This window comes from Plasmodium malariae (assembly GCF_900090045.1).
Source record: "Plasmodium malariae genome assembly, chromosome: 7".
Lineage (NCBI taxonomy): Eukaryota > Apicomplexa > Aconoidasida > Haemosporida > Plasmodiidae > Plasmodium > Plasmodium malariae.
The window spans coordinates 223858-242000 of NC_041781.1; the positions used below are offsets into that span (position 1 = coordinate 223858).

General features: G+C 20.1%; 1 protein-coding gene across 1 annotated transcript; it reads right to left on the minus strand.

The window, feature by feature from the left end:
• Nucleotides 1–1786: 1786 nt before the first annotated feature.
• PmUG01_07013700 (uncharacterized protein) lies at nt 1787–2587 on the minus strand (the record flags this gene model as incomplete). Its single annotated transcript, XM_029003864.1, has 2 exons — nt 1787–1938; nt 2059–2587. The coding sequence occupies 2 exons, from the start codon at nt 2585–2587 to the stop codon at nt 1787–1789; spliced, it is 681 nt and encodes a 226-aa protein (XP_028860611.1).
• Nucleotides 2588–18143: the final 15556 nt, after the last annotated feature.

Genomic DNA, 18143 nt, shown 5'->3' on the forward strand with positions numbered 1-18143 from the left:
CATAACCTTATTACAAATTATAATTATACGAACAAACATATTTATCTATTCTTATATGGCATTTACATAAAATATATTTGTTTTTTCGGTTAATTTATAATTATTTGATTAGTGTACAATTATATATAAAATACATACCTTCTCCACTCCCACCCTATCTACTTAACCCTCATTATATATTATAAATGTACGCATAAAGTCCGCGTCTCCTAGTTTTTTTGTTAAATTCATTAGTGTTCTTCATATATATGAATTAACCTTTTAGTTAATTATATTACCTATATAATTCTCTACATATTCCTCCTAGATGCTTTTTTCATAGTTTTTTTTTATATATTTTCCAATAAACAAGAACAATACTTAAATAGTTCATATAATTATTTTAATCCATTTGTTTCTTTAGAATATTTTCTTCCGATTCTATTATTAATATAAACTTTTTCATTTCCATTATAATATTTCCACTTATATTAACTATATTTTTATATAAATTTATATCTTTAATCTAAATTATATATTCATTTCTGCCCAAAGAAACATTTATTTAATTCATATGACTCCTAAACTATACATAGAAAACATCCTCATTCTCATTATGCTTAACAAGATGTATCCCTACGTATATTCTACAGTTTATGAGAGTTTGTAATCTTTATAAGGATATTATATTCTGTTCAATTTTGTAGATATAAGAACAAAAAATTCGTTCTTTACTCATGGTATACTTTTCGTTTGTATATTCTTCTAACATCATCATATACGTCAGTACACATACTTTTCCTATAAGTAATTTATTTATAGTTATTAAGAATTATTCGAAATCTTCTTTATCTTCTAGATTCTCTGTAAGTAGAATATGAAATCCTCATCTTCAATACTATATGTATATATTCAATTATCATATACATTAATCAATTCCTAAGACCATTCTTCTAAAAATATTGTTTTATAATGAGAGCTTCCTTAGTCACTATTTCCAAACAAGTTTTTACATTTTTACTCTACGACTTAATACAATGTAATTTACAGATTTCAATGTTCTTTTATATTTGTCTACATTTATATATTTCCTTATTTAACCTGCCCATTTAATATTAAATTTATCAAACCATACTTCATTTTTCAATATATCTAATATATTCCTATAAATTTTTATATATTTATTCCATAGTTCTATTTCTTTTTATTATACTAACATCCATAACTTATTCCCTCTATTCATTATTGACTAATTCTCTGCTTTATGTTCACCTTTTATTATTTTATTTATGAACTCTCTACGAATATTTCTAAGTATTAATCCTTATTTATCAGCAACTCTTCATTTTCGCATTGATTCAGTACGTCCAAATGTATACAGAGAATAATATTCCTCATAATTTCTTCCCTTTTTTTTCTTAAATATATTCTTATACTTATGCATGTATAGCCTTTTCTTGATTTCTTCCCATTTCCTTCCAAACTCATTGCCTCAGTAAGAACTTGGATTCATTTAATTTTTTTCATATTCATAATCTTTAGGAATTATCAATAGTTTAAAAAATTCTTACTTTTTTTTTTGCCTTCAGCCGAATGAATCAAATCCCAATCAAGCATATTATAATATATAACAAATATTGGAAATGTATATATTATAACTTTATTTTATACTTCCATTATAAAAAATAATAATAAATTATTAAGTTCCATAAAGTACTATTATTTTTATAAAAGAAGAATTTTTTATTACATTATATAAAAACATAAATAATTTGATTGTAGTCAAGGGTATTAAGATTAAAAAAACCTAATCATCAGGTATAGCTCTTGACACACCATGAGTAACTGCACTCTCAAAGTTTTGAGTAGCAGTTCTATCGCATGGAGAATTAGTATCATTCTTAGCGTTTTCCACAGTGTTTTTCAAAGAAATTGAAGTCATATCTCTTTCTAGAGAACCTTCAGGGACATTTAAAACAATATTTGTTTATATCGTTAGATTCATTATCATTAACCATAGGAATATCTACTGATGCCGTACTCTCATAAACTTGTTAATATCAGTTTTTATATATATACCTATATTAGTTTTTTTCCTAACCCTTTTTTCATTTTCTCGTGATATGTTAGGATAAGATTCTTGAGTAGCTTGTGAATATTTATCGTAAATCTGTGAATCACCTTGATATGTAGGAGGAACAAACTTAGAGCCTGCTGACTGATTTACACCTTGATATGTAGGAGGAACAAACTTTGAGCCTGCTGACTGATTTACACCTTTATATGTAGGAGGAACGAAAATAAGATCTAATGAATTAGAAACGCGCGTCCAAGGAACAACAGCAGGAGGAATATCATTCCCAGAATAAAATGCCTTAGGATAAGTGCCATCTTCGGATTCAGATTCATATTCTGAATCTTCACTACGACCTTCTATTTCTTCTCCGCCACTCTCTTCTACTGACGATTCTGTTAATTCCTCGTCCTCATCAGGTAACGCTGAACAGTTATTTCTCACATTTTGAAACACATGAGGACCATCTCCATTATTATAATATGGAATAAAATTCACAGAACTAAAACCATTATGCTCTCTACCTCTCTCCATAATTATATTAATCAGAATGTCAGTAAAATATATTGATTATTGTACACTATTATGATAATTTGAATATATTATTATAAAGAATTTCACGTTTTGATCATTTTCTTTTTTATAGAACAATGTATGCAGTTATAATTTGAACTATCTGATGTTTTTCGAAAAATAAACAGTTTAGAAATTGTGTTTTTGGATATAATATAAGATGAATAATTATATCTACACTTAAACAGATAAATATGTTTTCAAACATAGTAATATCATCATATATATTGCCAATTTTAAAAGATTTATATTATGAAATTAAAAAAAAAATGGAATTCCATGCTATGTTGTGTTGTCATTAATAATAAAATTCAAACAATTAGGATTAAAATATAAATAACAGTGAAGTACTCATATGATATCAGAATTAATTTTATTAACGAGTATTTTTAAAATAAATGAACGTAAATTTAGTGACCTTATAAAATTTGCAAAAACATTGTTTTCTAAATAGTAAACAAAATAATGTTTAAAATAAATAAAATATTTACTACTCCATTTTTAATATATTTAAAACAACAAAATAAATACTTCATAATAATAATAATGATGCTATTCACCTAAATATAATTCACAAATAAAAATATTAATAATTTAATAAATGCATAAAATAATATTCAAATTTTAATTACAAGTAATAAAAAAGGAATATTTGAGTTCTAATATGTATAAGCCTAAGTCTGCATGCCATAATATATTTTTGTGAAATTTGAATGTATGTGAAAGTTATTGCAGTATAAACATCAACTAATAAGACAACCTATTACAAATATATGTAAAAATAAGCTTAATTCTGAATTTAAATATTTAAGTATTTTTTTATTTGTTTATCTATTTATATGTATATTGAACATATTTTTCTACAATAAATTATAATTAATATATAGAAATAAAATGCAACTTTTTTTTTTCTTGTGAATAATTCTTCTATATTTAGCATTTTAAAGCTATATTTATTTATATATGAATTATATTATTAACGCGCTCTCTGAAATATTGCCCTAATTCAGAAGTTTGTCGTCATAATTTTAACATCACATATATTATATATATACAAATACAGCTAAATAAAAAACAAATAATACTATAGAACATATTTAAACACTTAGTAAATGATACTTATTATTTGTATAAAAAAATTTTATTATTATTTTTTTTTTTTTAATTAAATAGCTTTGCTGTTAAAAATAGTTTTAACGTCTTGTGGTAAAGAATCACTTTAATATTCTTTTTTTTTTTTTATTCTACCTTATAAAAAACTTATAACTTTAATATTACTGAGTTTTAAAACTTTCTTCATATAATATATACATTTTTTTAATTATTATCAAAGTTTATGTTATTGCTTACTGAAAATAATTTCTGCAAGAATAATATATATGTATTTTTATTTTATAATACTAGTAATAAAAAAAAATGACATTATTACGAAGAAAAATGGCTTGAAATAAATGAGAAAAGTTCTATTACTCTTTATTAATCGTTATAATATAAGAAAAAAATTAATTATGTATCAATTTATAATAATCTATTTCCTATATATAATATGTTTAAATATGCCTTCTGTTAAAGTATTATTAATTATTTTAAGTGCTACAGAAAAATAAAAAATTAATATGATTAAAATAAATATGAAAATTTAGAAATATATATTTATAATGAGAATTATATATACATATAAATTTTTTTAAAGTAAGAACTACGAACGTTGAAAGTTAAACAGCGGATTTGGAAAATATGTAATTAAGCTTAAAGTGTCCTATAATAATATACTAAACATAGAAAATAAAATATAATATACTTCAACATTAGTACAATATAATTCGTGAAAATATAATACCTAGTGGGATGAATGACGAATTTTATAAACTGTACATTAGAAAAATACAATTTTGCAAATAAAAAGAACATAATATAAAGAGGCAATCAAATAATACAAGGAAGAAATTGTCAAAAAAATATATAAAATTATTGAAATGCTTTATTACTAGTACGTGTTGCACACTACACTACTATTTAATTATTGTGCATTATCGGATCTCACAAAATAATAATTCATTTATTGTAATACAAGTTATCCATCATTTAACAAAAATGTTTCATAATATATAATTATTGTGGAATAATTAAACATATTTAATTTAAAACAGATGTAAAATTTTTATGTATCCAAGTTTTTTCTTAGAACCTTGTTTTCATGAGTTATGTATTTTTGAGGATTCAGCAATTTGTAACAAATAACTGAGTATAAAAATTTCTCTATTTAACACATCATATATAAAAAAGTACCAACAACTTATTGTAAAATTATATGATAATAAAATAAAAAGTATATAAAAATATATATTAGAAAAATAACAAAAACAGTAACAATAAATTAAAAATGTACTTTTAACACAAGGACAAGTATATTGTGTATTATATATTATGAACATAAGTAGAAATGAATTCTTATTACTTCATTTTATAAATTTATAACTTCACAAATATTTATTTGCACTTAGAAAAATAGAATTCAATGAATTATAATATATAACAAAAAAATATATATATTACTTTGCATTCACAATTCACAACAAAAAAAAATATAAAGTTCACATAGATATATTGTAACTAATAATAATTCATTTAAAATATATTTCAAATATAATTTAATTACATATTTATTTATTCTTTAAAAATATATGCATTGTCAAAATATAATAATACAGCTATATTGTATAAATATTATATGATAACACGTACATTTATTTAAGGAAATTAAAACATTGAATCTACAATAAAAGCTTATAAATATCATCTGCGTTTTATTTACAATTTTATTTTTAAATAAAATTTCATTTATTTATTGTTATTAATGTTTATATAGATAAGTGATAAAAGTATTTTCGAAAAGTATTATTGCAAAATATCATATTATTATTTAACATCAATGTTTGAAAATTTATTAAAAAGGCAATAAATGTAACCGATAAATTTTCATAATAAAACTTGCACTATGTAAATATACCCATATATTTCCAATTTATATTGAAACTATGTTATTATATTAGGAGCATAAAAAATTTAGAGTTGCTATTTCTCTTTGCCTAATTGTGAAGTATATAAATTTTATAAATATTTTTCTTATTCTAATTAATTAAAATATTTATACCTTTGTTGTTATATATATATATATATATATATATAAAAAGTTAATACAAAAAATAGAAATATTATTTATGATGAAAACTATAACGCTACAGAATATAAAATATTGTTTTTCCTATATTTTTTAATGCAACATATTATATTGTATAACGTTTTTTTCCATTCAACGATAGGCAAATATTCAAGTTTTACATTTATAATTAATTGTATATTGAAATTATTTCTATGTTATAAAATAGCAATTATTAAAAATAGTCGAAGTATATATCGTGATATATTTCTATAATTTATTTAATTTCAAAATAGAATTTCTATATAATGAAAAATTGTGAATAATCCTTGCATAATAGATTCTATTATACATAAAAAAAAAAAATAAATAAATAAACAAAAAAAAAAAAAAAAAAAAAAATAAATAAATAAATAAATAAACAAAAAAAATAAAAAAATAAAAAATAATAAAACATAAAAACAAAATAACAAAAAATAATAAAACATAAAAACAAAATAACAAAAAATAATAAAACAAAAAAATGAAAAAACCAAAAAAATGAAAAAACAAAAAAATGAAAAAACCAAAAAAATGAAAAAACAAAAAAATGAAAAAACAAAAAAAAAAAATTATTTATCAATTTACTAGATAAAATAAAAAAAAATAAAATATAAAATTTAATTAAAATAATACTTTTCATTTGTAAAAAAATATAAAACTAACAAGTTTTAATTATTATAATATGATATTCTACAATATAAATTATTATGTTTACATACTTTAAAGTAAGGTAAAAATATTTAAAAAAACTATACAACTAAATCAGAGAAATATTATAATTAGATTTATAGTGGCATTTTCTTTAATGACTTTCTGATATCTATATTTTTTTAATTAACGTACTGAATAGTTTTTTGTGACAAATTAATTAAAAAAACTATGGTATTTTTACAATCTATTAAACTTAAATATAAATTTTAATAAAAATTTAATAGAACAATATATTCATATAATTTTATATATCACATTCGATTGAAAAAAAAATGAAGCATCAAATTTGTACATGGTTATATTATACCTCCATTTAATAATATGAAAATAAATTGTTTCATAATTTTTAATTTGTCACTACGATTAAAATAAAGAAAATAAAAGTAGAAATAATAAAAGGACAAAGAAAACATTCATTAGAAATATTGCAGCAATAATTATCATCTAAATTTTGAAATAAATATAATATATAAGATGGACAACTAAATATTCAATGAAAAGGAGTAATAATATGCTTTATGTTGTTACATAAATTATTTTTATGTTAATTATACAATTAATGATTTGTATTTTTTTCCATTATTTCTATTTTTAATATTTACTACTTCAATGCCATTTAATAAAAAGAAGCGTTTTATATTATATTCTTAGAAAAAAGATGTATGTATTATATAAAAATTATAAATACTTATATGTTCCTTCTCTATTAAAAATTAATAAATAATTCAAAAGAAAATTATATTTTTTTATTTTACCAAATAAACTCATTGAAAATATATATTTCATTAATAATAAATAACTGCACTTCAGCTGAATTGTTAACTAAAAATATGCTCAATGAAGATATTAATTCAAAAAAAAAAAAAAAATATTATTTTATTAAATGTTTTTAAAGTTTATTCTATATTCTTATGAATAAAAAAAATTATTAAAGCTACTAAAAAAAAAGAAAAAAAAATTATGGAAGAATATTTTAACAAGTAACATATAAACTGTTTAAATATTTTTACATATGGCTATAACACACACAGAGGAATTTTTTAATTGTATATAAAAAATTTTAAATGAGTACATTTTATAAAGTTTTAGTTCATCAAATAATTATTTAAAAACAGAAATTTAAATTAATCATTTTATCAACTAAAAATTATTAAGTTCTTCTCTTAAAAATTTTCACCTTATTTACTTCTAATTTTTGGTTATGCATTCTCTGATATTGGGCACATCAATATAACTAGTATTCCTCATTTTTATTATTTTTCTGTATTATTATATATGATGTCTTATGGTTACATGATGTGTGGATATGAAAGATAAAGAAGTTTAGAACAATGAATTACAACAACAGTTCGTAATTATTTGTATTTTTTTGTTTGTTAATTACTATGTAAAGAACATCCAAATGTGCTATAATACTATTCACAAAGAAAATTTTATATTCAAAATTTGCATTTATTTTACAACTCTATAGCATTAATAAATAAAACTTTTAAATAATGATAAAAAAATTTGTATTTTTTTAATAAATTAAAATTAATTCTTCATATTATTTATTAAAGACAATGTAAAACTCTAAACAGTATTTATATATTATATAATAACTCAAATATTTATCTGAACGTACAATAATCTAATATATTTATACTGGAAGGAAACATAACATCACTTATTACTACTTTTTTAAATAATACGTTACATTAAAAGAACGAATATTATCTTAAATTTTCTTTAATAAAAATATATTATACACATATTTTTATTTACTATATATATTTTACAAGTGTTAATTATAATATAATTTTTTCATTTATGAACTTAACATGCAATGTAAACGTAACATTTTTTATTTTATTTTAATTTAATTATTCATTTATTAATTTATATTTCTCTGATAAATATAATAATTCCTACACAATTAGAAAAAAGAATAAAGATATATATTGATATATATGATTACGTGATTTAAATATTAAAAATTACGTAATGTTGCATCTTCCGTATTGAACCTTCATGAATGCATCCTTAAAAATATTACGAATAATTTAATCATATTAGAATGTTTTTTATTATATCCATTATTGACTCCTATAAATCTTTCTACACCTACTGATAACATTACAATAATATCAATATCACTTAATATATTTTATGTTAATTTTAATAAAATATTCACCATATGCACTATTTTATAGTATTCAATGAACAATTAAAACAACTCTCCTTTCCATTAAAAGTGCCTTCACTACAAATAACATCTTTATTTTCCTCTTAGTTTATTGTTAATGAAATGAATATTTATTTATTACTTTATTGTTTTTATTATATATATTATTACAGATATAATATTAATTTTGATAAGCTCCATAAATATAAATTCGTTCTATTCTGCATTCATATCTTTTTAAGAATAATATATGTATTTGCCATCCAAATGATTTAAAAATTTATTTTTCTCATTTATAAATATAATTAAAGCTACAATTCGCTTATATTACTGGCTAATATTTAGTAAAGCTAATTCAACTGAAATTCTGTAATATTTTATAATATATTATTCGGTAAAGAATTATATAATATAGATTATTCCTAAAACAATCATCTAAATATTAAAAAAATTCGTTTAAAAATTCTTCCATATTATCAAAATTAATATTATAAAGTTTTTTTTTTTTTTTTGTATGCGAGAATATGGAAAACATTGGCAAACGGAGAAAATTAATAAAAAAAAAAAAAAAATTGAAAGTATAAAGTACAAATAATATTTTTATTTTATAATAATGAATTTTTGGTTAACATAATATAAATAGTAGTGAAAAAAATTTATAATTTTCAATGTATTTTGTATTTATCTCATGCAAAATGAAAAAAATCAATAATTATAGAACATATTATTACTCACTAATATAGGTGCATTAAATATTAGCGATTTTAACATGTTTATTCCTAATAATAATATATATAAATAACCTTTTTTCCCTCAAAAATTATTTTTTTGGGTAACGATAGGATACTCTCAAATAGTTTTACAGAACTTGGAGGTTGTGATGTACAAGTTGTAGTCTTGACTAAGTCAATCCTGGGTTTTTCCTTGATACCCTCAGTTATTTTGGGGGTGCTTACTGTTTGTTCTGCAGAATTTTCATATTGAAGTATTATTTTTCTATTTTAGATAAAGAGATCATAAATTAAGCAAATGCATTCATTTAATGAATACATAGGTCTCCTAAAATAGTGATTAATAAATACTTGAATCCACAGAAATATAATTAAGTTTGAGCGATCATATAAAATTTTTTAGGAAGAGAGTTTTTATTATTTCTAATTAAGTTTTTATATACACTGTCTTCTTACTATTTACATAGTTGTTCTCATATAAAATACAATAAAACACTACCTATAATGTAGTCAAAATACTTACTGTAAGAATCACCACTATTTTTGAGAGATTTCTCTACGACGAAACCAAAACGTTCAGTGTAATCTAACAATTACTTCTCTCCTTTGTTATCCATAACATACAAAGATACATCAAGATGTTATTAACTTTTATTGGTAAGGTATTTGTCATCAATAATCTTTTCCACAATTTTCAAAGGCCAGAAATAATTTTATCAGAAACTAAATTGAGATATCTATTATTAAGATGCTTAAATACTTATTTGTGTAACATTTAACTCAAAGAATAACAATTCTTATTATTAATATAAGTATTATGACTCTGCATATTATATGTAACTGAAATGATCCCTTCAATTTTGAGACAAATATATTTATCTTCATGATATCCATTACGGAAACCCCTTATCGATTCCTAATATTTATCATTTTTATCTTCATCCATATCACCATTTAATTTATTGTAAAAATTAAATGGAAATAAACGATCTAATTTTTGTTTCTGAACATTAAAAAGGGAAAGTAAAATATAATGATATATAAATGTATATTTTCCAAAAAAGGTACATGTTTAACAAAGAATAGGTAGATTATTCAATTAAAAGAGGAACCAATTATTATTTACAATGAAAAATTATATAGTATTTCTACTGCTTCAGAAGCTTCTCTTGAACCTTTTTGCATATGACTTAAGAGAAAGAATAAATTTGATTCTTTATTGAGCACATATTTCTGGAAAATAAAGCATGTACTTTTTTTATATATTTTACATAAATATTACTAATTTATTTTAAATATTTGCCAAAAAATTTTAATAAATAATAATTACATAATATTCACTATTGAATATTTTAATATAGTCTAACAACTTTGATTATTAGCTAACATTATTAATTCGGTAAAAAAAATAAGATAATATTTAATTAAGTAATAATAATGAGTGAAAAATAAAGAAAAATAACTTGGTAAAATATTAGTTTACAAGTTTATTAAAAAAAAAAATTTTATTATTGCACAAAAAAATAGGGACTTATAGTTCTAGCACATGAGATATACCTTATGGGTTTAGTTTATTTTGATATTATTTTTATTAAAAAAGTACTTAACTTTTTTGAATTATAATATATACATATGTTAAATAGGTAATATATTTAATACTTATATAACTATATTACATTAATTACATAAACACCCATACGTATAATCATTATATGTAAGTATTAATTCTTCGAAATTATTTATGTATAATTCGTACTGCATTTTTTTACTTGTTAATTCAAAATTTTGTTTACATTTATATAATAACTTTTATTTTTCAATGCTTATTTCATTTAATCTTAAAACTCTATGAAGCATTAAATCATTTATAATTATATGCTTTAATTTATTTGTATTCTTAACATATGGTAATCCAGATATCTAAAAGATAATAAAATTTCATTTATGCAGTGCATAAAAATATGTGCCCAAACATTGAATCTATATCGGATGTAGTAGAACTAGAAATTACAATAAATTTTGTTCCACTTAAATATCTTATAAAAATGAAACCTACATTATATTTTATAAATATACATTTAATATATTATAATATATATTTCATTACATTTACAAAATAGATACACACTTTTTCTTTTTCCTATTTTCTAAAAGATTACAATTCCATAAAAATATACTGCATATCGTCACATATAATTTTAAACATAAAAATAAGGTAAATGTAATTCTCACCTAACTATAATCTAGTTATATAAATATATATATATGTAAACGTTTCAGCACATCAAAAACATGACCATGTACGTACTTAAACCAATATGATAGTCATAATCATGATATAATTACTTTTTTATTTTGAACATTTTTTCTTTGATAATTAAAATTCCTAGCCCTAATATATTATGTATAGATGGAAGGTATTAAAACTTTCACAAAATTATCAAAATTTTGGTATTTAACAAATATATTTCCTCTGAAGGATAACATATTTTTCTTTATAATATTATTAATTCAAAAAAATTAAAAATATATACATAATTTTATATAAAAGAAATTCCTTTATATTATAGTTCTCATTTAAAAAAAGGCTAATACATAATTATTAGTATCTCAAATTTTATTCTTATGAAGATTAAATAATGAAAGAAATGTTAATAGTATGTCGTAATACAGGAAAAAGTCAGTTATTATAACCAGGATTAAACATTTGATGAAGTATAACACCTTTTAAATAATGAAAAAAAAAGTGCACACTAAAAGAATTTCTATGTCTAATAATATTTGTGTAATTAATCAGATTATACACTGATAATCATATTCTTCCGGAGACATTAAGATAGCATAGTCACTATAAGTGAGAAATAATAAATTAACTTAATCGTAAATTCCCCTAAAAAATATTTTAAACAAAACGTATAACTATCAGAAGAATCAGTATATTTTATTATCATTGTATTGTTTTTCCTATAGAACCATTTGATAAGCGCTAAAGATTACTAAAAACAGTATTTTTAATAATCATTAAAATGAAGTGTTTTATTATTTAAATAATTAATGTCTCTAAAAAATTAAAAACCATAAATCATTAACGAATTTACTAATCTTAAAAAATGCATCTAATGTTAATATTATTATTCTTCATGGGAAATAACTTATGCCTTAACTATAAATATTACGACAGCATAAAGTCCAATAAGATGATATAAGCATATATATTTGTATATATTACTACTTTTGATATTTAATGAACAAAAAAAAAAAATGAAAAATACAAATTATGGTAAAATTTTTAAAAGAATTATAAGTTTTTTTTTAATTACACGTATTCTTTTTATTTTTATGTTTTTTTATATTTTAAAAGGTATACTTACAAATCCCAATTTATATGTTTTCAGTTAACTTCGTTTTAATTCAATTTACGTTCTATATAACTTGCATGATCAAACTTATGTAATCTCTTATTCATTGTGCGTTGATGTGAATTTTCTGAATTGTTCAATGCAAATCTATTATTCTATCTTTTGTGAAGGTTGTCTCTAATTTTATTTTTTTTTACATTCCTTCTTGTGTAACCAGGATCTTAAATGAATGAAATTTTATTCAGGAAAAAATTAAAAAATATGTATAATATATATATTTTATATTTATAAAATTTTAATATAATTAATTATGAATACGAATATGAGGTATTTAGACATTTTAATTAAAATTGTTTACTCTTAAATAAAAGGACATATAGAGAAAAATATTAGGATTTAAACAATTAAAATATAAATATAAAAAAATTTTGTATTAAAAATATAATTTAAAATTTTTGAAGTATTAAAATTATGGACATTACTCATTCTTAATTAATCAAATATTTCATTTAAATTATGGTCATCAAATATATATTAAAAACTAATGAGAACAGGTTCCAGCGAAAATCTTGAAGTGTCCATGAGCTTGTTAACTTCCTTTTCTAACTTATTTGTAGATGTTTAATCTTCATGTTGCAATTTTCCTCCTTATTCTTTTATATTATATATGTATGTAGAATTTCAATAGTCATCTTTTTCTTTAACCTGTGGAATAATGGAGTCCTGTGCTTACCATTCAAAACTTCTTAAGTAATCTTTTCTTTGTTAAGAGTTCTGATAAACGATATTTTGTTCATTCATTTTCCTTTCATGTCCTTAAATTCTGCCGTCAGGGGAGGTCACTACACCTGATGAAGTACTCAGCATATAAAAATACTCTTTTTTTTTTCCCCAACCATTTTAGGATTAACAGACTTTTTTGAATGTTCATTTAGTTTAGCAACCTGTTCTTTTAATCTAGATATGAAAACACAGGAATTATAATTTATATCCCATATAATACAATCCTCACGTATTGTTTTATCTATAAAAAAGTCAAAACATTAGAAATTTTTACGTTTTTTTTTATGTTATTTCATATAATGGTTCAATGTAACAAACGCATTTAACATAATTATCATATTTCTCGATATTACAAATCATATTATTATTAATTGTATTATATTTAGTAAAATAATCAACCATATCATTCTTTTCTTTCATTTGCTCAAAATAAAAATTATATTCAAGTAATAAATAATTTTTATTTTGTTCACTATAAGTATTAATCTCTACAAAAATAAAGTTTTTGAATAATATCTCTTGTAATGTACTTATATTTAGTGATAAAATTTTTTCTTCTTTTTCCATATATCCGGTAAGTTAAATACTATTTATGATCATTCTCCTATGTTATCACTGAATTAATATTAAATATACCTTTAAATGTTTTTTTCAATCTTAACGCAGAGTTTACTAATACTATCACACTGAATTACGTATGAATTCAAATCTTTGCAATTTGCATTCAAATAAGATATATTAACCAAATTTTTATTCAATTATTTATATATTTCATGTGATGATAATCTATGTAACATAATATCTTTTAAATATTGCACAGAAATGCGACTTATATGAAAGCTTAGTTTTCTGTTATGAATATTAAGCGTTCTTCAAAAGAAATGAAACATTAAAATACTAATCCATTATATATTATTTCAAGGATAAATGAATATGCACTAAATATTAATCACTTAGTTTCGGCATTTTACTTTATGAAGTGTTAATTAGATAAAATAATAAATACTGAGACTCTTTGAGATCCTATATATATAAAATAAAAGCATATAATCTACTGGTATATTTAAATAAGTTTTGTATCCATTTTATTGTTTGAACAAGTGTTTTTCAATATCAGAAGTTCCTTAAATGTCTTTTAACATTAAGTTAAAGTTGTTCTTTTAATGTGACAAAAAATTATCTTTTTTATTTTAGAACAAAAAAAGTAAAAATAAGGTATACTACATTTTACTTAAAAAGTAATATTATATTGTATACGATTCATTCGTAAAATCCTAATTTATAATCATACTACATAATTATATTAATGACATATAATAAAACAAGTTATAAAATTTACACAAATATAAGGTGTGTACTTGTATTTATATGTGCATAGTTGATGATCTTACCTCAACATTTATAGACATCAATATAGGTTAGTACAATTTCCTATACAGACATAATAAACTTTTTTATTTAATAATGATATAACATGGCTTTAACTTTTAAATGTTGTAGTTATTTTAACTATTCTAATTTTTTTTTCTTATGTAGTTAAAATTATACTTTATTTTTTTACCATCTTCAAATAAACTTTTATCCTAAGGGTAAAATTTAAACAAAAGAAAAAGAAATGTTAACAACCAACAAATATATTAAAGATAAATAAATAAGGGCCATTTTATTATATAAAAAATATTTTATATTATAGCAGTTTATTTTAATTGTGTAATATTAGATATTGTAAATTTTTTTTAACTAAAAAATTATCCTATTTATTTATGTTCTTGTATGATACTAGTAACAAAAAAATTTATTTTATCTTGAACCAAATTATTAAAACGTATAAAATTCACATTGCTCTATAAAAATTATTAAATAAAGATTTAAAAGAAAAATATTACTTATCTATTTAAAATAAAAAAATACTTAAAAAAAATTCAGAATTAATTTAAAAATAAATAAAAAAAAGGTGTAGAATTTTTTTTTATTTTTAAAATATTAATAAACATGTAAATTTAATTAAAATTTATATACTATATATAACATAATTTATATTATGAAAATGTATATAAGGCCATATTTTAATTTTTTATTTGCATAATAATAATAAAGAAATAATAATATACATTTTGAAATTAAATCTTCTTGGTTGTTTCATTTATTCTTAATAGAAAATATATCCTATTATTTATAAAGACACTAGAAAATAAAAAAAGAAATATTCTTATACATTTTTGTTATACTTTGTAAGTGAATTTCATAAACCGTTTTCCTTATATATTATGTATTTCTCATTTTCATTAATATAAAATTACATATATTTTTAAATAAATTATTCTTATTAATAGAATATTGTGTGTATAGTGAAATACCACTTTCTTCTTTATTTACTACAGAAAAAAAAATTATATCAGTCTAAAACTTTTTTTTTTTTTGTCTTTTTTAAATTTTCATATATTATAGTAAATGTAATATAAATTTTTATTTTTAATACGCAAAATATGAATAACAAGAAGTTACATATATCTCAATTTTATATAAAAGGATTTATTATGAAAAAAAATAACATTTGGGGCGTATATTGTTGTATAAGGCCTGAATAAACTGATATTATATAACTGTAGTAATGTAATGAGTATTATTACATTTTAAAATGAATATCTATACTGATATATATATATATATATATATATATATATATATATATATATATATGTTTTAAAAATGTAGATGTATAATTAATAAATATTGGTATAGTTGTATTTTGACTCATATGATACTGTGCAACCTCTAAATTCTAATATAAGCATAGTGATATATTGGCAATAAAATATTTAATTGATTTTACTTTTTTTTCTAAAGTTTTCCTAAATAAATTATTAAATAGACTTTCAACTTATTTTTTTGTCTTGCACAAATACAAATTATGCATATTTCATATTACATTAATAGGTTTTTATCTATTTCCATATTTAATGGTTATTTTGGTTAATACAAGATATTTATTTTTATTTTTTTTAAATATGCATAGATTTTTAATAACTCTTTAGTATAATTAATATATATCCATAATATATATTCACAAAAGCAACTGAATGTGCACGTTGCTATTTTGTATAAATTGTATCTATTATTATTTTTTTTTCTTTCTAAGGAAAAACCTTAACCATAAACCTCTTTAATTATTAAATTTTAACAAATACTTCAAAAACAAATTATCTCATTATTCTTCTATGTTCTTATACTTTCCTTTATTGTAATTATACATGTAACCATATTTGTTAAATGTTACATATTATTTTCATTTATCTGTATTTTACCTTTGCAACCATTCCTAAAGGAAAAAACAATCATAATCCTAAACGCACAAATTTTAATTTGTTTCATCATAATTCATTATATATGGAAGATATATAAAATATTTTGTTCCCTATTTTTATAATTTTTACTTTTAATAAGCATTTTACTAAATAAAATTTGATGCACATAATGAAAAAATAAATCCACTGAAATATCATTTTTTAATATTGTAAATAGGATTACATTCACCAAAAAAATTGTACACTGCAAGCAAAATTTTCTTTGCATAGAAATCTTATTCTTATAAGAAAAGAAGCGTTCAATGAAAAATATTCAAAAAGTGATATTATGAAAAAAACATAATAAAATGAAATTAATAAATATATACATCTACATTTAAAAGGTTCGGTAAATTAATAGATTAATAAAAAATTTAAGGAATCAATAAATCAAAAACATTTAATTGTTAAGTTTGAACACACGAGGTACACATAAATTTTATCAAAAGCAGAAATATTCAAAAATTGAATACAATTATGTAGTGGAGTTTATATTACTACTGAAATTTTAATTAAAAAAAAAAAATAACAGGAAGAACAAAGAAAAAAAATATATTTTTTTAAAAGTAAAAATATTATATTTTTATGAACTATGGTAAATTTTTATATATATCTTCTTACTAGAGGTTGTTTTCTTTAATTATTTTTTATAAATATTCATGTTACATATTTTTTTTTAATTTATTTGTTGTCATGATATAATTTTTATAACTTTAAATTTGTTTATCTTTGTACTAATGAGTAAAAAAAGCATTGTGGCTATTTTAGCACCTTAAAAAAAAGAAAAAATTAATTGCTAAAAAAAGGTTTATTCATAACTATAATTATATTGTATAAGAAGTAAATATAATTATAAATAAATAGAAACAGTCGAAAAAAAACAAAAAACCAAGTACTGTAATTATAATTACACTTTGTGGACATCTTTATATTCATATTTTTTTCTTAATTATTTTGTAAAACTGTTCTATTCATTTTTTCAGTGAAATTCTGTTACAAAAAAAAAATGTAAATGAAATATTATTCAAACAATTTTTATGCAGGTTGCAAAAAAAATTAAAAATAAGACCATATATTTTAATTTTGATTAATTTTTTAAATCACTTAAATCTTTCATGAAATAAATTTTTAAAGCATTGATGCTACAATCATATATATTTATTTAATTATTTGGTATTTAATTGCCTTTCAACTGCAAAATCATATCATTTTTAGTTAAATAT